Source organism: Neofelis nebulosa, chromosome 16 (genome assembly GCF_028018385.1).
Source record: "Neofelis nebulosa isolate mNeoNeb1 chromosome 16, mNeoNeb1.pri, whole genome shotgun sequence".
NCBI classification, from domain to species: Eukaryota; Metazoa; Chordata; class Mammalia; order Carnivora; family Felidae; genus Neofelis; species Neofelis nebulosa.
In genome coordinates this window covers 4,078,965-4,103,522 of record NC_080797.1, presented here as the reverse complement: position 1 = coordinate 4,103,522, position 24,558 = coordinate 4,078,965, and the positions used below count along the sequence as shown (strand labels likewise).

At 45.0% G+C, this 24,558-nt stretch overlaps 2 protein-coding genes across 2 annotated transcripts in view; one reads left to right on the top strand and one right to left on the bottom strand.

The window, feature by feature from the left end:
• CFAP52 (cilia and flagella associated protein 52) overlaps positions 1 to 555 on the bottom strand; it is a 43,291-nt gene extending 42,736 nt beyond the window's left edge. The window contains exon 1 of the mRNA XM_058703526.1: positions 417 to 555. Coding sequence (XP_058559509.1) covers positions 417 to 504 — 88 coding nt within the window. The 5' untranslated portion in view covers positions 505 to 555. The remainder of the gene's footprint in view (positions 1 to 416) is intronic.
• A 583-nt stretch (positions 556 to 1,138) lies between these two features.
• STX8 (syntaxin 8) overlaps positions 1,139 to 24,558 on the top strand; it is a 172,532-nt gene continuing 149,112 nt past the window's right edge. Inside the window, exons 1-3 of the mRNA XM_058703527.1 lie at positions 1,139 to 1,268; positions 6,848 to 6,947; positions 14,860 to 14,954. Of these exons, the coding sequence (XP_058559510.1) occupies positions 1,252 to 1,268; positions 6,848 to 6,947; positions 14,860 to 14,954 (212 nt within the window). The 5' untranslated portion in view covers positions 1,139 to 1,251. The remainder of the gene's footprint in view (positions 1,269 to 6,847; positions 6,948 to 14,859; positions 14,955 to 24,558) is intronic.

Sequence of the window (24,558 nt, the reverse complement as noted above, 5' to 3'; positions counted from 1 at the left end):
CTAAAGCGGCTGCTCACTGCCACGTTCGGTCCCCAGCTCATTCTCATGGACACACCAGCTGGGGTTCTAGTAGTTGTGCCCAGGGGCCGAACAGGACTCAGCCATCCCGCGGTTACCCAGGGGCGGGCAGCTGCGGGGGCTCGCAGGGTCACAGGGCCAGGGCAGAGCTGACCACCCTTACTCATGCTTCGGTCCCGTGAGCAGGCACTTGTCCCTCTTAGGTGCTGTGAAACCATCTCGGTCTTTGAGGTCTGGGGCGAGGATGTGATTCCCCAGGGCCTTGGGGGCGGGAGAGAATTTGGCCCTTGCCAGGGTCCCGCTGCCTTCCAGGTGCCACCCGGTGTCCCACGGTCCCTGTTTGCGCTACTCGTCCCCAGGGCTTGCAACCCCCCGCCCAGACACGTTCGAGGCCTCACCATTGAAGCCGATCGCGGCCTCAAGCTCCAGCTCGGCCACCTCGGCCACCTCGGCCACCTCGGCCTTGGGAGGAATTTGGTTCTCCATTCCCTGGACACCAGGCGCTCCCTCTCTCTGCCTCAGGCCGCGCAGCGTCTCCTGGTCGGTATGGTAACGGACGCGCGCATGCGCGCCGGGCCCAGGCCCGCGCACGCTCTCAGCTGCTGAGCCCTGAGCTCCCGCTGCGGAAGCAGGGAGGGCTCCTTTTCCTTCCAATTTCCGTGAAAATTTAGGGGCACTGGCTGCACGTTTCCCCCTACGGACTCTTTTCGTAACCGCATAACCAATCACCGAGTGTCATTTAGGGAAGGGTGCTATAAGACAATCTATAATTGCCATTCTTTGGGTCCTTTGTTTGAAGCAGGATTAACAATTTTTTTTTAAGTTTTATTGAGGTATAACTTTACGTATAAAATTCACTCTGAGGTTTAGTAAATGTACACAGCTGTGCAACTATGCCCACAGTCCAGTTTTTGTGTGTTTTTTGTTTGAAGCGGGTTGCAACTTCGGGTAACTGCCGGAGGGCTGGAGATGCTTCCACCTTCCCGGGAAAATGCTTCGATTTTTGTCCAAAAGTTTTATTTTAATTGCGCCGGGCTGTTCGCGCCGACCTAAGGGTTGCTGGGGGGGGGGGGGGGGGTGGCTTCCCTACCTTGGAGGCCGCAGCGCACACGCACCGGGGGAAACGGCAGGTTCCGGTCGCGCCCGGGCCGAACCGCGGGGTGTGAGCCGCGCGGGCCGCCGTAGTCAGCTGCCGCGAGCAGGAAGTGTCCGAAGGCGGGCGGAGACAGCGCGATGGCCCCGGACCCCTGGTGAGCCCGGGGTGAGGGCGGCCGCGCGGAGGGGTTCGCGAGGGAGGCCGGGCTTCCGGGGAGCCGGCGGTCGCCAGGCTCTGGGGCCGGGGAACCTTCGGGAAGAGGGGAGGGGCAGCGGGGGGGCAGCGGGGCCCTTCCCCAGCCGAGGAAGACCCGCCGTGTCCCGCCACCCTCGGTGTTCGCAGGGGCGGCCCCGGACGGTGGGGGGCGGGGGGGGAACCCCGGGGAGCTGCGGGCTTGTGCCGAACCCCGGAACATGCCTTCAGCCCTTCTCGGCTGCATCTGGGGAGCTTTCCCGCCCGTCCTGGCTGTGGAGGTGGCTGGTGCTGGCTTCCCTGGACTCTCGGGAAAGTGAAGTCCAAGTAACCTTTTCGTGCAATGCCGGTCCATCTGGTGACCCCCACCCCCGGCCCCTTACTTCACAGGCGGAGAAGCCGAGGTTCAGAATGCATGGTCACCCGCCAGTTAACCAGCTGGCTCTAGGACTTAGATCTTGTGGGCCCTTCAAAAAAACTTACCGGAATCAGGGAGGGAAATTACGCATTTGTTTATAGGGCATTTAACCCTTACCTGAGTCAGCGTCACGAAGGCTGTTTTCCTCTGCTGCAACTTCTGCAGCAGAACAATAGCTGGTAAGGGTCATTCCCTCCACAATTAAGTCCCAAGGACTGAACGATGACAGACACAAGTACTGACCCCAAGGAACATATTGCTATGGCATATCGGACTTGACTTTTTTTGTTTCATAATGAAAAGCGTGTTATATAGCTCTGTAAAGTTCTTGTTGGACTTTATGTTTTAGGTTAATATTTCTGGTAGAATTTATAATTGTTGAAGTTGTAGGCAGGATGGCTACCGGGAGAATGGTGTGCAAGATCAAAGTTAGCACACTCTGGGATCTGGGTGACCTGGCCAATGGCTTACTTGATTGAACGCTAATTTTTTCCCACCAAATTTTAACAATTGTATACACCCTGATAGAAAATTTAGGAAGTACTGAATATTTGCAGAGGGGAGAAACATCTTCAACTTTGTCATTTGGAATGATAGCCACTATTGATTTTTAAAATGAATACATTAGTTTATATAATATGCGTGTGTATGTACATATAATGATACATATACAAGCATCCGTGGCTTTTTGAAACTTCACCTTATGCCACTTTCACCTACCTTAGCTCCTGTTTTCTCTAACCAAAAGAAATCTGAAGGGGGTTTTTGCTTTTACGAAGAAAATGCGGAAAGCGAAAATGGCATTCAGCGTTTATTTTGCAGCAAGCTGTCTTAGGGGCATTGTGCACCCCAACCAGCAGAGTGACCCCCCTAAGCCCCTTCCCTGGGAGCTATACTCAGCATGACAGCATCAGACTGCGATAGCTTTGAGCTGTGTCTGTGAAAACCTGTGTGCTTTTTTGGGTTTATTTTGTGCACCTGTTAGCAAGATGTGCCTTAAGGTATCAGAAAAAACCAAGAGAGGTCATTTTTGGGGGTCTGAGAAAGCTCAAAAATTTTTCTGTATAAATTAGTGGTCATTGCCCTTTTGCTTTATACCCCATTTTGCCTTATGAAAGGTTTCATTGGAAGACTACTTTTGGATAGTGAGGGAAACCTGCATGTTTTACAAAGCAGGGAACGTTTCCCTGTGTCATTAAGTATTTACTAAAAACAGGATTTTTTTAATGGTACATAATAGTGCATCATATGAATAACCATAATTATTTCCCTCTTTTGTACCTCTTTGTAATATTAGAGTTTGTTTTGTTTAACTGTTGCAGAGACAGCCCCTTTGTTCCATCTCTTACTTCCTCGGCTCACTTCCTGGAAGTGAACTGTTGGGTTCAAGGATATGAACATTTTTAAGGCCCTTGATAACGTTTTGCTAAGTTGCCCTCCACTTCCTGGAAGCTGACCCCCTCACTTTCCACACAAGGTAGGAAATAGAGCTCAGAGGTGATAATCCATTTAGATTGATGGAAGCTGTCCTTGGACCCCAAGCCCCTTCCCCAGTTCATGCTGAAAACGCATTTATGATTTTTCCCGTTGCTCTCAGGTAGTTTGAATCCATGGCTTTCTCATTTGTCTGTTGACTATGAAACAGGTGGAAACTCTGCTGTGCTGGTAACTTAGCTCTGTTGCAAAGTGGGTTGCTGGTCAGGAGGGTAGGAGGGAGTGTGGAACGGGACTTTGAAAACCTTATAAAAACAGACTTGGCTACATACAGCCTTCTGTTCGTGCTGTTGACAATCGTACATCAATGATGCTTTACTCCTGAATGGTATTCGGCTGGTCAGTCGTGGCATAGAGCCGTGACTGCTTTACCGGCGTATCAAAGCAAGCAGTAGGCTCGCTTTTTAATAGAAGGATGACTGTCTCTGAACAGGTTCTTTGCTAAAGCTGATTAGCTTTCCTGCCGGGGCAACATGTGTGTTGGCGATGCACCCTTCCTGGAAGAGTTAGAGTTAAACAGACCTTAACGGTTTTGTATTCTGGTTGGTCTTTTCTTTTTTCTTTTTGGTCTATTCTCAAAAATGTTGTGGAAGGTAAAAGAATATACAGAAAGGGATAGTCTAACGACCCCCTTTGTACTCCTCACCCAGGTCCTATAATTACCAGCCTTCTGCCATGCTGGTATCATTCCTGCCTTCCACATCTTTTTTCCCCAGGTTTTTGGTTTTTTTTAAGTAAACCTTACGTGTGTATGAATTTAACTGTGCATTCAGTGTTTTTGTGGTAGAACAGGGGACTTCCTGCATGTTCCCCTTTTCAGGTCTTCGGTCTCTGCTGTGGCATCACCATCCCCTGTGTCCCTTGGGCCTGAAAACTCCAGTCATCCACTTTTTCTTGCCCTCCTCCTATCTGATTATTGAATATTTGGTTTTTCTTTCAAATGCCTCTGGCATCTCTTTAAAACATTTTCTCTTTTTTGGTAACGTTTATTTAATTTTTTGAGAGAGAGAGAGAGAGAGTGAGTGTGAGTAGGGAAGGGGCAGAGAGAGAGAGAGAGAGACAGGATCCGAAGCAGGCTCCAGGCTCCCAGCTGTGAGCACAGAGCCCGACGCAGGGCTCGAACTCACCAACTGTGAGATCATGACCTGAGCCGAAGTCGGACGCTCAACCGACGGAGCCTCCCCTGGCGCCCCTGGCAGCTCTTTCATGCTGTCTGTTTCTGCCTTGGCCCCATGCTTTTAGTTGTGGGCCTTGCAGACAGGAGATACTGGTGACCAGTTATGGAATGGGAGTCTTCTGGGCTCCTGCCACTCCTCTCTCGTTCCCAGCCATTTATGTAAATGAGTGCAGGTTAATTTTCCTAAAGTAGTACTTTACTTATTTATTTATTTATTTATTTATTTATTTATTTAAATGTTTATTATTTTGGGGCGCCTGGGTGGCTCGGTCGGTTAAGCGTCCGACTTCGGCTCAGGTCATGATCTCACGGTCCGTGGGTTCCAGCCCCGCGTCGGGCTCTGTGCTGACAGCTCAGAGCCTGGAGCCTGTTTCAGATTCTGTGTCTCCCTCTCTCTGTGACCCTCCCCTGTTCATGCTCTGTCTCTCTCTGTCTCAAAAAAAAATAAACGTTAAAAAAAAAAAACATTAAAAAAAAATAAAACCATTCCCGTTTAAGCAGAATGCTTGGGTTTGGGAGCCAGGAATCGGTTGTGTTGTTGTTTCAAGATTCCCTGGTGATCCCAGCATGTAGCAGAGTTTCAGAACTAGCACCCTCCAAGGCTAATGTGGGAACGTAAAGATTGGGAGCAAAACATCTGGGATTTTGGCCTTCTGCATGTCCTAGAACCTCTTCAGGGGCTCACTCGGTGTGCCAGAGTATCCCCTACAGCTCCAACGTCCTCTTTTTTCAAAAGCCTCCCCTGATAATTCTGGTGTTCAAGGCTCCACAGAAACTAGCTTCCACGCATCTGTCCCCTTTTATACCTTACCCTCTTACCCAGGGCTGCTCGGCCGAATGTGCCCCTCCCTCCTGCTTCAACCTCGCTATTCAGCCCAGGGTGTCACCTCGTGGCCCAGCCCTGTCCAGTCTGAGTGCCTCGGCCAACACTACTTTCTCTCCCTCCCAAACTCCAGGAGTACTTACCATTTAGGCTCCGTGGTCGTTAGGCAGTGTATCATACCTTATTATCGATTTCCATAGGTCTGGTCTGGGACCACAGAGCCAGACCTGTCTGTGCTCCTCTTTTCAGAGGTGACAGTACGGAGGGGAAAAGGAGAAATGTGGTAAAGCTGGGAATCAGGACCCTGTTTTCCTTATCAGCTCCCCTCCTATTTTCTTAACTACGTGTCGTGTTACTTGCTCTTTTCTTGGACGCATGAACATACACACACTTTCACACGCATACACACGTGATGCTCCTTCAGCGTAGAGTGGGGCATTGTCAAAGATCCTACCTCATGAGATTAGAAGTAGGACCTGGCCCAGATCAGGTACTCAGTTTGTTACCCATCGCCGTAATTACTCTAGTAAGATTGCTAAGGGAAGTGACGGGAGATTTGTTTTTTGTTGTTTTTTTTTTTTTTTTTTTGCCGTTATCGAAAAACACATTTGCCGAGTTCCCTCAGTGGATGAGTAATGTGTGGGAGTTCAAAGATTTTTAAGAAACGGATCATTTACTTTTTCAAGCAGAAATGGGGACATGGGGGCAAACAGCAGTTTTCCCTAGTTTGTACTAGGACAGCCCTAGTCCCTCCTCTGCAGAGCAGGGCCACCTGGTAGGAGAGACACAAGGTGTACTTAGCTGTTCTCTGCAAAACAAATAGGAAGCGAAAAGGCTGTCCCAGAAGGAAAAAATAAGGGACCCCGGGGAATTTATTGTGGATTTTTCAAAGCCTCCCGACACTCTGAGTGACAAATAGAAGCTCGGCAAATGTTTCCAGAGAGTTCTTGCGAGCTTAGATGGCCGGAGGGGGTGTCCTGCGTCCCCAGCGCATTTTGTTGGAGGATAAACAGTACCTGCTGTTCCTGTTTTGTGAAGCTCTTCCCCAGATGCCTGCCTGGCTGGCTTCCTCACCTTGCCCGTCGCTCTGTGTTCTTTTATCCTGCTTTCTTTTTCTTGTTAGCGCCTACCAGCCCTGGACATGCTGGGTCTTTATTTATTTTACGCTCCTGGAGCAGGGACTTTGTCCATTCGGTTCGCTGCCCTGCTCTCCAGTGCCTGGAACCGTGCTCAGCCCAGAGGAGCCCTTGCACAAATGTTTGCCGGATGTTCTGGGAGTGGATGAATTCGAACGAGTGGTTGGGGCCGTAGTTTGCAGTGGGCGGGACCACTTGGCCAAGTGGATCTACTGCCTGTTTGTGCCGATTCTCACTTGCAAGATGGCGATGGGAGCGGTACCCGTCTCCTGGCGTTTTCGTGCGGATGAAGCAAATTGTTACAAACGGAGCGTTCAGAACAGAGCCCGGCTCGCACAGTATTTCCTATGACAGCAACACGTGTCGCTGTATTTACTATTCTCATCCTCCCCGTTTGACTTGGTGGCTAGAAGTAACCAGTGGCGCGCAAGTCATGCAGAAAGTTGCTTTCAAAGAGCCCGAAGCATTCTTCTCCTTTATGCCTTCGATGCAGGTTCTCCACGTACGATGCCACCTGCCAAATCGCGCAAGACATCGCCGAGAAAATCCAACAGCAAAATCAGCATGGAAGAAGTGGTGAAAATACAATCAGGGTGAGAGCAGGAAAGAATTAGGACCCGGAACGGTTGGTCTGAGCTCTGAGCTCTGCAAACCCTCCTACTGCTGAGACTGTGTGTGTGTGTGTGTGTGTGTGTGTGGCTGCGAAGCTTACGGGCGTTGCGTTGACCTTACAGTCAATCAGTGAATCGTTATAACTGAGACGAAACGAAGCATGACACCCGTTTAATTTCTCCTGTTTAACCGTAAAAGTGTCTAACAATTTCCTAGTCCAGCTCAGGCCCCAGGTAGTAAATCTTTTGGGCTCTGCAGGACAAGAGGCTACGCCTTCACCTCTCTGAGAATCTGTTCTTGCCAAATGGCCTTTTTGACATTTTACATTTATTCTATGTAATACATGTAATAATTTGCATTTTATATAGCTTGCAGGCTGTATAAAAACAGTGGTAGGATTTGGCTGGGGAACTGTGTTTTCCAGACCCTCATGGGTTCACTCTAGCTCCTTTGATTCAGATCCCAACACCGCGGGTTTCTCTCTAACCTTTCCCCTTCCAAGTTGGTATTTTTCTTTTCCGGCAATCAGAACAGGGAGATCTTTTTGCTCATGGGGTCTGTCTTAGGGGTTGCAGAACACAGTGTCAGACACTGTACCACCACGGGCACCACCACAGACACTTAAGTCTGAGTTTGTCTTTCCTTTTTTTTTTTTTTTTTTTTTTTTTAACGTTTTTATTTATTTTTGAGAGAGAGAGAGACAGAGACAGAGCATGAGCCGGGGAGGGGCAGAGAGAGAGGGAGACCCAGAATCCGAAGCAGGCTCCAGGCTCTGAGCTGTCCGCGTAGAGCCCGATGCGGGGCTCGAACCCATGAGTGTGAGATCATGACCTGAGCCACAGTCGGATGCTCAACCGACTGAGCCACCCAGATGCCCCAAGATTTCGTACTTTTTTATGGCTGAGTAATATCCCATTGTGTATGTCCACTGCATCTGCTTTCTCTATTCAGCTATCAGTGGGCATGTGGGGTCTTTCCATAATTTGATTATTGTAGATAAAGCTGCAATAAACATAGGGCGCACGTATCCCTTTGAATTAGTGTGTTTATATTGGGTTAAATACCCAGTAGTGCAATTACTGGATGGTACGGTGGCTGTATTTTCACCTTTTGAGGAAGCTCCCTACTGTTTTCCACAGTGGCTACACCAGTTTGCATTCCCACCAACAGTGCACGAGGGTTCCTTTTCCTCCACGTCCTCGCCAACACCTGTTGTTTCTTGTGTTGTTGATTTTAGCCATTCTGACAGGTGTGAGGCGATATCTCATTGTGGCTTTGATTTGTAGTTCCCTGAGGAGGAGTGACGATGAACATCTTTTCATGTGTATGTTGGCCATCTGGATGTCTTCTTCGGAAAAGTGTCTATTCGTGTCTTCTGCCCGTTTAAAAAAAATTTTTTTTTTAATGTTTGATTTATTTTTGAGACAGAGACAGAGCATGAACGGGGGAGGGTCAGAGAGAGAGGGAGACACAGAATCTGAAGCAGGTTCCAGGCTCTGAGCTGTCAGCACAGAGCCCGACGCGGGGCTCGAACTCACGGACCGTGAGATCATGACCTGAGCCGAAGTCGGACGCTTAACCGACGGAGCCACCCAGGCGCCCCTCTTCTGCCCATTTTTAAATTGGATTACAGTAAAACCTTGGTTTGCGACCATAATTTGTTATGGAAACAACTTTGTCATCCAAAGCACTTGTATATCAAAGCAAATTTCCCCATAAGAAATAGTGGAAACTCAGATGATTCATTCTACAAAATATAAAGAAAAATAAACAACATGCACTTTTAAAAACCTTCGTGGCTGGTGTGAGGGAGACGAGAGAGAGGAGGGTTACTGCGCAGGACGACTTTCACTATCACTAACGGAAGTTGACCACAGTACGGTATTAATAAACTCTTGTCTTATACTGTATTTAGTGTAATTGGCCATAAGGCAGCAGAGGAAAGGGTCTGTATCTGCAGGCAGCCTGACCTAGAATGGAGCACAGCATTCCTAGGCTCGCTCTTGGATGGAAAAGCAAAGGACTGTCCAGAGATGCTTGGAAGTGACGAAAAATACACTAATGCCTGTTGTGGGCACCTTCCAACATTCCGAAAAATCACTGATTTCTGCCAAACACTCCAGCCTGAGACCGAGCATCCGAGTGTGGGAGCCGATGACCCACAATCCCGCGGCGAGAGAGAACCATTGGCTCAGTTGTGATCATGCGACATTCAGCATCACATCCTACTCGTATTGTGAGACGTTGCTCGTTTATCAAGTTAAATTTCATTAGAAATGTCTGCTCGTCTTGCGGATCACTTGTAGAACGAGTTACTCGCAATCCAAGGTTTTACTGTATTTGGTTTTTGGGTGTTGAGTTGTATCAGTTCTTTATAGAACTGATTTTGGATACTGACTCTTTATCGGATATGTCCTTTGCAAGTATCTTCTCCCATTCAGTAGGTTGCCTTTGAGGTTTCTTGATTGTTTGCTTTGCTCTGCAGAAGCTTTTTATTTTGATGTAGTCCCAATAGTTTATTTTTGCTTTTGTTTCCCTTGCCTCGGGAGACATAGCTAGAAAAAGGTTGCTATGGCCTGTGTTCTCTTCTAGGATTTTTCTGGTTTCAGGTCTCACATTTCGGTCTTTCATCCATTTCGAGTTTGTTTTTGTGTTTGGTGTAAGAAAATGGTCCAGTTTCATTCTTTTGCATGTTGCCATTCGGTTTTCCCAACACCGCTTGTTGAAGAGACTGTCTTTTTCCCATTGGATATTCTTTCCTGCTTTGTAGAAGATAAAGTGACCATATAATTGTGGGTCTATTATATTAATTTTTAGTACTTCTACATGTAATCATTTTCATTAATTTCTGGCTTCCTCTTCCTCTGTTACTTTTTGCAGAAATAAGCGTGTGTGTGTGTTCTCATTTCTCTTTCTTTTCCATAAGATACTCCTTTGTGGCTTGCTCTGTTTATTTACTACCATGTTGTAGTAATCTCTCCATATTAATTCTTCGAGATCTTCGCTGTTCTTTAGGACTACGTGGTTGTGCTACTGCACGGATACGCCATAGTCCACTTAACCTGCCTAAGGATGGGAGTTTAGATAATTTCTCCTGTTTTGCCGTTATGAATAGTGCCACAATAAGTAGCTTTATGTTCTTCCTCCCCTTGGTATTTGTGGAGGTGTCTTTTCAGGGTGAATTCTCAGAACCTGGGTGGATGTGATTTTTTTCACCTGCCACCAAATTCCTGTCCACAAGGGTGTGCTTACTCACCCTCTGACCAGCAGTGCACGACTTTCTGTTTCTTCACAGGCTGGCCAACAAGAGGGTGTCATCTGATAAGTGCGATATGGTATTTCAGTGTCGTTTCAAATGTGCATCTTTCATGTGTGAATCGAGTGAAGTGTGTTTGCACATGTTTAAGCATCATTTACATTTTTCTGAGAAGTTCTTTTGTTAAAACCCTTTTTTAAAAATTGGATTGTTGGTCTTTTTAGTCTTTAAGAGTTTCTTATCTAGTACGGAGATGAGTTCTTGGTGACATATTATACTTTATTTTCTTTATTATTTGTTGTTTGGCTTTGCTTAGGATATCATCTGCCATGTGAAAGCATTATTTAAAAAAAAATTTTTTTTAGCGTTTATTTATTTTTGAGACAGAGACAGAGCATGAACAGGGGAGGGGCAGAGAGAGAGGGAGACACAGAATCTGAAACAGGCTCCAGGCTCTGAGCTGTCAGCCCAGAGCCCGACGCGGGGCTTGAACTCACGGACCGTGAGATCATGACCTGAGCCGAAGTCGGATGCTTAACCGACCGAGCCACCCAGGCGCCCCGAAAGCATTATTTTTTAAACAGAGTTGGCTAGCGATCTTTAATTGCTTCTGTATTTTCACTCATACCTTTTGCTATTTTTGGGATGTAAGGGAATTCATTTCTGTTTTCTTCTAATAAACGTATGGTTTCACTTTTTTACATTTAGACCTCTGATTCATTTAACTGGTATAATCTTCTTGGGTACTTAATTTCTAATTATAAATGAGTTTTCAGTGTGGCCAAATTATTGCCCATGGTAGAAAAGTTTCCCAATGTAGACTTTCTGGATTTAGGTTGTATAAAATTTTAAGCCTCTTCAACATACAGTTCTGTCCCAATTCCAATTATCTTTTAAAAATCTTACTCATTCTGTTAGGTGTAAGTATATAATAGTTTAATATGCTTTTTTTGTTATTTATGCCATTGAACCTGTTTTCATATATTTATTGGATACTTCTATTTCTTCCTTTGTGAATTGCCAGTATATGTCCTTAACCTAACTTATTATTTCTTTTGTTTTTAATTTATTTATTATTTTGAAAGAGAGAGCAAATGTGAGCAGGGGAGGAGCAGAGAGAGGAAGAAAATCCTAAGCAGGCTCCATGCTATCAGAGCAGAACCCATTATGGGGCTCAATCCCACAAACTGTGAGATCATGACCTGAGTCGAAGTCAAGAGTCAACCGCTCAACTGACGAACCACTCAGGTGCCCCTGAGAAAGGTCTTTCATACCCAGAGATTATCTAAATATTTCATCTAATCTTCCAAATTTTCTTTAATCTTTCCTTCTGTTTTTATTTTATTTTTTTAATGTTTATTTTATTTTTGAGAGAGACAGACAGAATGTGAGTGGGTTAGGGGCAGAGAGAGAGGGAGACACAGAATCCAAAGCAGGCTCCAGGCTCCGAGCTGTCAGCACAGAGCCCCACGCGGGGCTCAAACTCACGGGCTGTGAGATCATGACCTGAGCCAAAGTCAGACGCTCAACCAACTGAGCCACCCAGGCGCCCCTGTTTTTATTTTATTTTTAAACATGTATCTTTAAAATATTTGAAGTTTATTTTGGTACGTTGTAGGCATCAAATTTTATTTTTTCCCATTTGCTGAATTATTCTTTACCTCATCCCCCCCCAACATATGAAATATCCACAGGGTGCCTGGGTGACTCAGTGGGTTGAGCATCCACCTTTGGCTCAGGTCATGATCTCATGGTTCGTGAGTTCGAGCCCTGCATTGGGCTCTGTGCTGACAGCTCAGAGCCCAGAGCCTGCTTCGGATTCTGTGTCTTCCTCTCTCTCTCTGCCTCTCCACCACTTGCTGTCTTTCTGTCTCTTTCTCAAAAATAAACATAAAAAAAAGAGGGGCGCCTGGGTGGCTCAGTCGGTTGAGTGTCCGACTTCAGCTCAGGTCACGATCTCACGGTCTGTGAGTTCGAGCCCCGCGTCCGGCTCTGGGCTGATGGCTCAGAGCCTGGAGCCTGCTTCTGATTCTGTGTCTCCCTCTCTCTCTCTGCCCCTCCCCCGTTCATGCTCTGTCTCTCTCTGTCTCAAAAATAAATAAATGTTAAAAAAAAATTAAAAAAAAAAAGATATGAAATAATCCTGTATTTCATTCACTGAATTTATTTTTGCACAGCTATACTGCGCCTGGACCTCGTGTTCTGTCACACTAGTGAAGCTTTCACTAACTGCCAGCATCATATTCTTGTAGTTTTTATGAAGATTTAATATCTCATTGTTTAAGTGCCCCTCTATCACACATATTCCTTGTCTTTTAAATTTCTCTTTATCTATGTTTCAGAATAATTTCGCATGGCTTCATTACAATTCATTTGTCCTGTGCCTCTGTTACCAACTCTTTTCTAGTAAGAGAACTCCACTTGGGACTTTGAATAGATGTGTAGTTTATTCATAGATTAATTGGGGAATGCTTACATTTTTACAGTATCGAGTGTTTCCTTTTATTCATTCCTCCATCAGTATTTACTACATAGTCGCAATGTGCCAGCAGGTGCTAGATGTTTTTTAGGTTTTGTTGGTGTTGTTAATGATGTTTAAAAATAATGATGAAAAGAAATGCTCCCTACCTGGTACTTAAATTTAGAAATGCCCTGGATTTTTTTTTTTTTTTTTTTCATTTTAAGATTGATTACCAGACTGACTTCTTCTCTGGTTTCTAGTAATTTGTCAGTGGATTCACTTAACTTTCCCAAATAGACTTATCCATTTATATATCATGATGATTTCATCTCCTTCTTTCCAGCCCTTGTGTATTTCTTTAACTTGTCTTATTGCATTGGTTACAACTTCTAGACCAATGTTGGAAAATATTACGGTTAAGGTAGTAATGTTCCATTCTTAGTTTTCTTTCTTTCTTTTTGTTTTGTTTTTAATTAATTTCCCCTGTGCTGTATCAATCATACATTTGTTCTGTTTGTAACCATTAACACTGTCGGATTTAGTATTAGATTTTCTAACATCAAACTGTTCTTAAATTACTAGGATAAATTCTACTTGGTGATGGTATGTTGTCATTTTAATGTAATTCTGAATTTGCTTTGCTAATATTTTTAAAGACTTTTGCATTTTATAATCCTTACAGGAGACTAGCATGTAGTTGCTTTTTTCTTTTTGTCTCTCCCCCGTCCCCTCTCCACCCCCTCCCCCCACTCCCCAGTATCTCTGTCAGTGATTGTTATCAGGGTTGTGTTAGCTTAAAATATGAGTTAGGCTCTCCATCTTTTTCTGTGCTTTGGAAGGTTTCTTGCAGATTATGATGATGGAAAACTTTTCCTGGTTTTAAAAGTAACCATTTTTCTTATAAAATATTTAAAAAATCCACTACTTAGAGATAATCGCCCTTGGCATTTTGAAGTATTTAGTTCTTAGATTGATTTTTTTTCTCTGTGGGTGACATTTCATTTTAGGACTTGATTTTTTTCTCTTTTAATAAATTATGCTGGCTATCTTTCTATGTCGACAAATCGAGGTTTCCGTCATACTTTTTAATGGCCACATACTCTTTGATCTCTTGAATGCTTTTGAGCTTTAATTTTGTAGACTGCTCTTCGGTTTGGGGCGTGTGTGTGTGTTTGTGTGTGTGTGTGTGTGTGTGTGTATTGTGCTATGTTTGTTTGTTTTACTCTTCTTGAACGAGGGGCGATCTCCTCTCCGTGGTATTTCCTCATAAACACTGTGGGTGGTTTCTCCGTGGTTCCCAGAGGTATTAGAATAGTTAAGGTTAGACTTTTCTTGGCTGCTGATACCTTTGAGGGTTGCTTGATGTGTGTGAGCCCTCAGCCAGCCTCTACTGTTCTGCCGTTTTTCCCTTAGTGTGTGTGACCCTGCTAATCCTAGGGAGGGAGTCCTGCCTTCCCCTGAAGTTATGTAATTGCTACTTCGAACAAGGTAGCAGATGAAATCTGCATTAGTCTGTCTTTTCACACCTATCTCTGATTTCCCACGTGGCTGGCTGTATTTAATTTACATGAGCAGTTTCAGTTTTCATATTTTCTCAGTTCCCCAGAGGTTCTCTCCCTACCTTCCTCCATCCTTTTACATAGCACTCAAGAGTCACAAACAGCAGTTTCCTCTGGGTTTATAGAACGACTAAGAAAATCTGTACACTCCTGGAAAAAGAGTCACGGGGAGTGAGCATCGTTATAAGAACACACTGCTACAAAATTTTAAATGGGTTTTAAGTAAACCAGTGTGTTCAGAGCAGACTGGCGGGATTGCAGTGAGACTTGACGTCTTGTCATTTGAAGCGAGGTTGAAGACACTTGGGTTTTTCACTGGCGAATGGGGTAGATGCTCAGGGGACAGGATTCAGACTGTGAGGGCCAGGGGTTGGTTTCCCGTCACTGTCTACTCAGGTATGGGCTGGCTGTCCACTTGGTCACCTTATACAGCGGATGCAAGCATCAGGTGGGCGGCTGGACCAAAATTTGGATACCTTAGAACGCTGAAGGTGTCCTTGGGAAGTTAAGCATCTGCCAGCTGGTCCTTGAAGGAATCATAATGTGTTTACGTGATGTTTTTAGTAACTCCCCCACCTCTGGACTAGCATACTTAGGATGTGTTCTTTTCTTTCCAGCTGACCGTGACAATCAGAGCTTTGTTGCAGAGTCTGAAGGAAAAGATCGCCCTTTTGAAGGACTTATTGCTAAGAGCTGTGTCAACACATCAGATGTATCCATGTAAACATTTCCACCTCTTCTCTAGAGTGGGAGGAAAAAGCAGTCTTATTTGGAGAAAGGAAGGAATCCGGGCCACCCAGATTTTTTTCCATAGCTCGAGGAAGACCTGGTTTCCCAAATATTGCCTATAATCTCGATTTCTATTTTAAGTGTCTGTTGCCCTGCTCTACCGTGAAAATGCTGGTGAGGCGAGCATATACTGATGGAATTAAGTACTGTGGCCGCTCTTGGGTGTGACCTTGACAGTGTAGAGAGCTAGTGCTCTCGTCGGTGCTGTCCTTGCCTAGAGCCCTGCGCTGCCACATGCCCCGAAGATGGTGAGCCACTGCTCCCACAGGAGGCCTTCCGTGATCATCCCGGGCTGGGATCATGCTGGACTTTCCAGAGCTCTGAGTGATCCATTTTCTTTTCTGAGAGGCCAATGCCAATAGCCACCATAGACCTTTGGGGTTCTTTCTTTCTTTCTTTCTTTCTTTCTTTTTTTTTTCTGTTTATGTAGATTACTGAGATGTGACTCCTTTGCTTTAACGTTCTTTGGAAAGCACAGATCCTGCCCCTGGTTTTGGGAGGTTTGGGAGTGTGGGCGGGGAACAGAGCATTTACTTGAAGCAACTTGGGCCATCACTCCCACCGACCCTGCCAAGTATTGAAGCTTTTTTTTGTTGTTGTTAGAAGTTCATCATTTGATCAATTTAAAATCCATGTGACCCATTCCCTAAACCAGTCCTTTATTTTTTATTTATTTTTTAAGCCTTTTTAAAAAATGTTTATTTATTTATATATTTTGAGAGAGAGACAGAGTGTGAGCAAGACGGGGGAGGAGCAGAGAGAGGGAGACACAGAATCCGAAGCAGCTCCAGGCTCTGAGCTGTCAGCACAGAGCCTGACGCAGGGCTCGAACTCACAGACCGTGCGATCACAACCTGAGCCGAAGTCGGACGCTCAACCGACTGAGCCACCCAGGTGCCCCTAGAATTTTTTCAAATCTTTTTTTAACTTTTATTTATTTTTGAGAGACAGAGACAGAGCATGAGCGGGGAAGGGGACAGAGAGAGAGGGAGACACAGAATCCAAAGCAGGCTCCAGGCTCTGAGCTGTCAGCACAGAGCCCGACGCGGGGCTTGAACTCATGAACCGCAAGATTGTGACCTGAGCCAAAGTCAGATGCTTAACCAACTGAGCCACCCAGGCACCCCTAAACCAGTCCTTTAAACCTGAGTTTTTTGGGCTTGAAAACTAGTCTCAAAGTGGTCTTCTTTCATCATTTCTTCAATTGTCAGCTCATACAAAAAAGCTAGATGTTGGTAGCTCAAGAAATGGTGATTATTGCCTGATTTTAAATGGGAGAAGGTAGGAATATTGCTTTTCAGACAAAATCATAGAAAATGTTTTAACAATTATTTTCTCAAAGGGCAACCCCCTTTATGCTACCAGGGAGGTTCATTTAGATTAATCTCGTGATTTTCCAAATATTCAATTATTAACACACCAAGGTTACAAGTAGAAGTTTAATTTCAATAAACAACAGGGGCCTTTTTTTTTAAATTTTTTTTTTTTTAACGTTTATTCATTTTTGAGACAGAGAGAGACACAGCATGAATGAGGGAAGGTCAGAGAGAGAGGGAGACACAGAATCTGAAACAGGCTCCAGGCTCTGAGCTGTCAGCACAGAGCCCGACGCGGGGCTCCAACTCACGGACCGCGAGATCATGACCTGAGCTGAAGTCGGACGCCCAACTGACTGAGCCACCCAGGCGGACAGGGGCCTTATTTTTTAACACGGTTGGAATATTCTTTAAAAAGATTTTTTTTAACGTTTATTTATTTTTGAAAGGGGGAGAGAGAGAGACAGACAGACTGTGAATGAGGGAGGGGCAGAGGGAGAAGGAGACACAGAATCCAAAGCAGACCCCAGGCTCTGAGCTGTCGGCACAGAGCCCAACGTGGGGCTCGAACTCGCAAAGTGTGAGATCATGACCTGAGCCCAGGCGCCCCAACACAGTTGGAATAGTCTGATACATTTACTTTGTAACTTTACCCTCTATCTGGTATCATTTATTACTGCACAGTATTGTAAAAAAAGAGTTTTTATTTTACCAAAATCAACGAGTCCTGATATGTAGACCTCAGGTAGTTTCCAGTCGGCTTGGCTATTTTCTCTACTTTGAGTACCAAGTGTCAGGAAGTGAGCGTGTGAGGTAAGGTGTGCAAACTCATTTTGCTGTTACCTAAAGCATGTGTGTTAAAAAGGTACCTAAATCACTGCTTCACGGTATAATATTAGCAACTACCGACTTGGTAACTTCCATAAACATAACTTATTATTACTCATTTTATAATATTCATGTGCTCAACTATAGGGCAAAAAAAGAAACAAATTAAGAACCCTTCCTTTTTCACTGTTAGTAATTCCTGCTGGTTATTAGTTATAGAGAAGCATGTGGCAGTAATAATGGACTTGACTTTGTTCTAAATGCCTTCAGCCAGACCATCTTTTGAAATCCCTTAGACTTTGGTTTTGTGGTCATCTCACAATTTGCTGAATGAAGCACTAAAAATCTCTAAAAATATTTTAAAATATTGAGCAGAGTTATTAAATACATTATGAAAGTACTTAAGGATGTTAATGCAGATAATTTAGAATTTTGTAGGACAAAGCAAAAACCCAACTGGACTGTAGCAGTATTCTTTCTTAGGTATTTTTTCAAATGATTGGGTCTGTTTCTACTCGAAACACAACCCTTACTAGGACAGAATTCAGATCACCCGCCTCATGGGGGCGCTCAAGACCTCTGTATTTTCAGGGAGACCGTTTCTGCTGATAGAATGGAAAGGAAGTAGTTTCTCTAGTATGAAGGCCTCTTGTTAACTCTTTCTCTGTTCCTCACATCTTCCCTTCCCTTGACCTTCCTGTTCGCAACTATTTCAAATAATTCCATAGCAGCTCTCCTCCAGATTTAAGATGTGTCAGGTGGCCACTTGTGAGTCCTAATAACCTCGGATTATTAGTCTGTGTTGGTGGCTCCTTATTTTCTTTACCAAAAAAAAAAAAAAAAAAAAGGTAGTGAGGCCAGGCCAACCTTTGCACCCCAAGTCAGGGACGGAGCTGGAAAAAAAATCCCGCATCCCAGCAGGGGAGTGTTTTACACTGAGGAGAGGAATCTGAGAGCTTAAGTAACTTGCCCCAGACCCCACAGCCGGGGAGTGGAAGAACTTGGACTCAGATGCAGGGCTGTCTGGCCCCAAAGCCAGTTGTTTAAAAGCTGAATTCTACCGTAGTAGAAATAACACAGTCATCTGTCACCTGGCCTGTCTTCAGCTAGAATTCCCTATTAATTGGCATGTTGCTCTAGTGCCAAAACAAATCCTGTTTATAATGCAAATCCTCAGGGCCCTCCTTAATCATCAGAAAGATTAAACAGTGTTCACTGCGCTTTATTAGGTATACTTTATGATGTTGTAATTCTTAGAAAATTTTTTGTCCGTAAATTGCCAACAGAGTGACAGTTTAAGCCTTTCTTTTCTTGAGGCATAATTAATGCCGGGTGACTTTTTTAATGTGAATATTCGAATACCACATTCCCTTACCGCGTTGGGTAGTTGAGAGTTTACAGCACTTTACTTCGTAAATTTATGCGTTTGTGAAGTTTTCCAAAGAACACCAGGGATTGCCAGAAAGATAAGTCCTATGCACATGCCTTCCAAACAGCTAAATTCATGGAGTTAAGGCCTGAGACATTGTTGCTCTTTCTTGGAAAAGTATTTTCTCCTGGCAAGAAGAGATGCGAAGTTAAAATGAAAGTCCTGTGCTTTTGAATCGGTTAGTTTGCGATTCATAAACTAAAGTCCTGCAGCCAGAGAGTTTCAAATTGCTGAAAACCATTCATTTCTATTCACAGTGCTTCTTGGAGACAGGAGCGATTCATTGCTTGTCTGGTTGAGAAAAGTCGTGTGCCACGGGAGGCTTGTATGTGAAATGTCAGGTAGTAGTAAAATTATTCTTAGACTTGGCCTTACGCGAGCTCGTCTTTTTGTTGGGTTTTCAAAGGCAGCATCTTTACTAAGTTAAGGAGAATTTAAAAATCTCTTTACAAAGGGGTTCAGTATAAAAAGGTATTCTGGTGTCTTGGGAGAAGTCCTATAGAAATAGTTTTTCAAAAGTATAAATAACTTTTTAATTTATTTGGAGAGAGAAGGACTGAGCCAGGGGAGGGGCAGAGAGAGAGATGGGGAGACACAGGATCCCAAGCAGGCTCTTCTGCACTGGTAGTGGGGGGCTTGAACTCACCAACTGTGAGATCACAACTTAAGCCGAAATCCAGAGTCGGATGCTTAACCGACTGAGCCACCCAGCACTCCTAAATAGCTTTTCTCTGCTTTGTCTTTTTTGGGGGGGGAAAAAAAAACTAGGAAGATAGGCAGATGGATAGACGGTTGCAGTGATCACCATAACTGAATGTGGATGTTGGGGGGCTAACCCGGTAAATTTTAGGGAGTGCCCCTTGTGGTTCTCACACACCCTACTTGTCCGTGACAGTTTTCACCGAGAAGAGCGAGGGTAAGATCGTGTTTACGTTGGTAGGGATTTTCTTCTTTATGCTCTCTTACGTTCTTTCTAGTTTTCCGTGTTAAAAGCTCCTTGCTTTGTTACCACGATAATAAAAATAGATGGTAGTTTGGTCTGCTGTGGTTTTTTTGAATATCCATACCTGGCAAAGGGTATAATTGGCAACTTTTACGTAAGTCTCCTGCCACCCCCGATTTGTTTGGACACTTTTCTGCTCCATGAAGTCCAAACATCTGGGCACCTTTGGTGTGGCGGGAAAAACGCTGGCTTTGGAACCAGACGGAACTGAGACTGAGGGCCAGCGCTGCCCCTTCCTCAAGGCCAGAGAGCAATTTAGCCTGTCTAGACCCTCTAGTCTAATCTAGAGTAGAATTAAATATGCTCACCTTGCAAGGTTTGTGTAGAAGCTGGAGGAAATCTCTTTGTAAAGCACCCCACTGGACTGGCCCCTCATCTTGGTGGGTGTTGAATAAAAGGTAGCTTTCAACATTGACTGTGTGACCTTGGACAAGTTACTTAATCTCTTGGTGCCTTGGTTTTGTTTTTTTTTTTGTTTGTCTTCTTCTGTGAAATAGGGCTAACGAAAGTACACCTGGATTACAGAATGGCTGCTGAGGGTTAAAGAACATTCACAGAAGGTGCTTTGCACGTAGTAAGCCCTCCTTGGAGATTAACTGCTGCTTAGTCTTTTGTTGCTGTTGTAAGAAGTCCAGCTACCATGGGGGGATTCACAGGTGGTCCTTACAGAGCCTACATTCATGTAACGAGGTCCTATCGAAGCACACAGATAATGCTAGTATTAAAATATTACTTGCAACCTGTGATCGGTGCTTCGAGAAAGCTAAGGACCCAGCCTGGAACATCATAGATACTCGGTAGAGTTTGTTAACTTTAAAAGGAAAGAAAAAAGGAAGAAGTAGTACGGGAACCAGAAAAGTCTGGCCTCAAGGACTGTAGACCATCCTCTTGGGGATCTGCCGTTATGGCACCAAAAAATAATTCCCTACACATTTCTCCCTTCTCCAGAGCCATTAATTCGCAAGCAAAACTTGCCAGCGCTCTTTTTTTTTTTTTTTTGAGTTTGTTTTTATTTATTTTGAGATAGAGAGCGGGAAAGGGGCAGAGAGAGAGAGAGAGAGAGAATCCCAAGGAGGCTCCGTGCTGTCAGCACAGAGCCCGACACCGGGCTTGAACTCATGAATCGTGAGATCATGACCTGAGCTGAAGTCAGACGCTTACCTGACTGAGCCACCCCAGGCGCCCCAAAACTGGCCAAAATTCTTAAGCCTTCCTACCAAATAAAGAGAAAATCGGGGTGCCGGAGTGGGGGCGGGGCACCCAGTGGGACCAGCAACACCTCTGCTAAACCTCATCTTAGGTTTAAAGTCCTTATCAAGAGCTGGAGCCTTGCTCCAGGAAACACGAGCCCTGCTTTGGGGGAACCCCGCTTCTCTCCCTCCCCCTCACTCACTTGCGCCCTCTCTCTAAAAAAAATTAAATTAAATAAATAGATGAAGGACTTACCAAGTTTCTGCAGAGAAGCTGGGCTTCAGCCTTCGGTAGTTAGTGAGTACCGGTAATATGGAGTCCGCGTCTGATTTCATAGAGTCTGACATCTCCATGACGGGGCTTTAGTTACATGTAAAAAACCAGCCTAGCTGTTGACAAGGAACTATGGTTTTGTCTGTTCTCTGACCTTCCTTCCTTGGTTATACTCCTCAGACTGGTGGAAAAGGAGGTCCCAGCTCTGGCCACCGACTGTGTGCCCTCTTTCCTACCCTCACTCCTCCCAGCTGCCATCAGTCTGCATGCATGTAGTATGGTCATTTCTGGACGATTCTCGGACCTCTTGTTAACAACAACCCCTATATAAGAAGCGTGCTATGCAGAAGGGCTATTAATCTCTTTCTCCTTTGACTTCCCTCGCCCCCACCCCTTATGCCGCATTCTCTCAGTAGATTAAAATAAAAATGAAACAAAGAAGGAGGGTGTTCCTAATTGGTGAATTTTCCAGCTTTTCCACATTAGCAGGAGGTCCCCGGGAAAATTCTGAATGAGTATTACTAGTATTGTTAATGCTTTCAACAGGATGCTGGGAGGTGCCTAGGTTAAGTGGGGGCAGTACTGGGAGTGCCAGGGTAGAGAAGCCCCCGGGAGGTGTGGTGGTCAGGTCCAGCACGATGTGGTGGAAAAGCCCTGACCTAAAGCAGAAAGAGCTGGGCTGTAGGCCTGCATGGTCATTAACCAGACGGGTGACAGCCACACGGGGCCGGTTTCCTGGTCAGGAGAAGCCGGAGAACCCTCACTGGCTTAGGGGAGCTCTGAGGGTTCCTGTAGCATTAGCTGTGATTCCTTTCTTCAGCTGCTAACCCACTAAACACAGCCACCAACTTCTACAGCTCTTGAAATTGATGTTCCTTAGTTAAGCCCATTCTTAACCAGCTTAATTCTGTAACCAGTGTCTGCCAGATTTTAAAACCTGTCTTTCCTGTGTTTATTGTAAACAGCACCTTCTACCTGTATACTTCTCATTGTTGGTTTTTCCCAGTGACACTTCCCACCGCTCCCTCCCACCCCCACCCCCCCACCCCCCCACCCCCCGCCCCTAATCCTCTCCATCATCTTGTTGTTCATGGTCAATGATGTCGATGGCCGGTGCCTGTCATCCCAGACTTTTCTAGTTTCTAGGCATGAACAAATATACGTACATGTAAATATCAATTCTTTTGACTAGCGAGGGATCATACCATATATATGGTTCTGAAACTTGTGTTTTTATTAATTAGCATGTGACAGGCAAACATTACAAAATGAGATTCCATGAAAAGTTAAGTCCCCCTCACATCCTGAATCCCCCATCTCCCCCCTCCTCACAGGCAGTTGTCTGTGTATCCTTCCAGAAGGTTTCTGAGTATATACAAATGTGTATGTGTCCAGCTGAGTGTTTTTAAATTTTTTTTAAATGTTTACTTATTTTTGAGAGACAGAGAGACAGAGTGTGAGGGAGCAGGGGAGGGGCGGAGAGAGAGGGAGACACGGAATCCGAAGCAGGCTCCAGGCCCCGAGACGGTGGGGCTCGAACCCACGAAACGTGAGATCATGACCTGAGCCAAAGTCGGGCGCTTAACCGACTGAGCCCCACCCCAGGCACCCCTACATTTTGTTATTTAGAAGGCGGTCTGGTAAGTGGTTGGACTTGTTTACAGCCCCACCAGGAATAGCAGAGAGTGGTGCCTGTTTCCTCTGCCCTTTCCACAACTTCCCGGTCACAATTCCTCATCTGATAGGCGGAGGTGACATTATGTTTGTTTGCGCTTCTCTTACTAACGTAAAACTGAATGTTTTTCAATGGGATGAGAATTACTACTGTTTCTTTTTTCTGTGCTCCGTTACGTCTTTGCCTTTCTTTCTCGTTGTTCGCCACTGTGAGTTTGTCACTTGCAAATTTATTTCGCAGACATTTAAAATTTCTGTATAGTCAGATTGGTCTTTTCCTTTCGCGGCCTCTGTGTTTTCACTATTGACGAGAAAGATTTTTCCTACTCCGAGATGATTGAAAAGTTCCCCTATGTCTTCTCTACCGATACTTTTATAATTTGTTTTTTATCTTTTAATCCCTGAGCCAGGGGAATCTGTGCTTAATCGTAAGAATGAACTGTAGTTCAGCTTCCGTTTGCCTGGGTGGCTGGACGCTGAAAACCACAGATTGCCGGAGAACAGAACCCAGGACAAGGCGAGTTAGCATTGGGATATAATTCACAATTCCCCAAATTAAAATGCCCGGTCTGCCGTGTACAATTCACGCCCACAGCTTCTGTTTCCCTCTCCCTCCCCCCACCACACACTTCTTTGGGACAGAAGAAAAGCCTTCCGCTTTGTTGCCAATTTGCCACTAATTGAAACACATTGATATTTATTCTTGGTATTGAGATGATCAAAAGGCTAATGTTTGGCCTTCTTATTGGCACGGAGGAGGTATTTCAGCCCGCTGTTTCTTAGTTACAGTTGCTACTTGATGGTGTCCAAGTGGGGTGACTGCAGGCAAGCAGGAAACGGAAAAGCCGTGGTAGCGATTTTCCTCGGGGAAGCCTGAATTCTGGATTGTTGAGAGAATCCGTTTAGTTATTTATTTATTGTTATTTTTTTTAAATATCTAAAGCCGTGGAGGCTGCTTAGCCTCATTGGTTTGGGGACTTATGATTTTACCGATTACCATCTTACTGGGGAACTTCTTCAAGCGTTTTCTAAAAAACTGTTTTTTAAAAATTAATGATGATTATTTTAGCAAGCTAGCTCCTTCTATCCACAATAGCAACCAGCGTTATAGATTCCCTGAGCCATGGTTTCGCTACGCCAGCCTCCCCCAGCCCAGGAAACGATGATGCTATCATTTGATTCTGCCAACTTCCTTAGAAATATTTTGGGCGTCCGTGCAGGGTTTGATGCCCCTGTTTGAAGTAGGAAAGTGTCACTGGATCTAAAGCAGCCGCCTAATGCCTTACTGTCACCAGAACTAGGTAATGTGGCCCCGGCAGCTCTGAATTGCCAGTTTCAGGTCTAATAAAACAAAAGCCACCCAATAAAAAAAAACCCTCAAAGCCAGATAAAATCCACTGTGCTGGGGATGGCTTATTTTTGTACTTACTCTTTATGTCTTGTGTCAGGTATGTCCTTACAGAAGTATCTGTTGGGGTGCCGAGTGGCTCAGTCAGTTGAGCCTCCGACTTCGGCTTGGGTCACTACCTCACGGTTCGTGGGCTCGAGCCCCACATCAGTTTCTGCCCTGATAGTGCGGAACCTGCTTGGGATTCTCTTTCTCTTCCTCTCTCTGCTTCTCCCTCGCTCTCTCTCTCTCTCAAAAAAAATAAACTTCAAAAAAAAGTATCTGTTAGCTTTCTCCCATTGTTCTTTTGATAGCTGAAGTCTTCCCCATCAACGTTTTATTTTGTTTTTAAACGCACGCACACGCTCACTGGCACTCAGCCTAGAAGAACTCGCTTAACTTGCTTCAAGAAAGCTAGTACAGAAA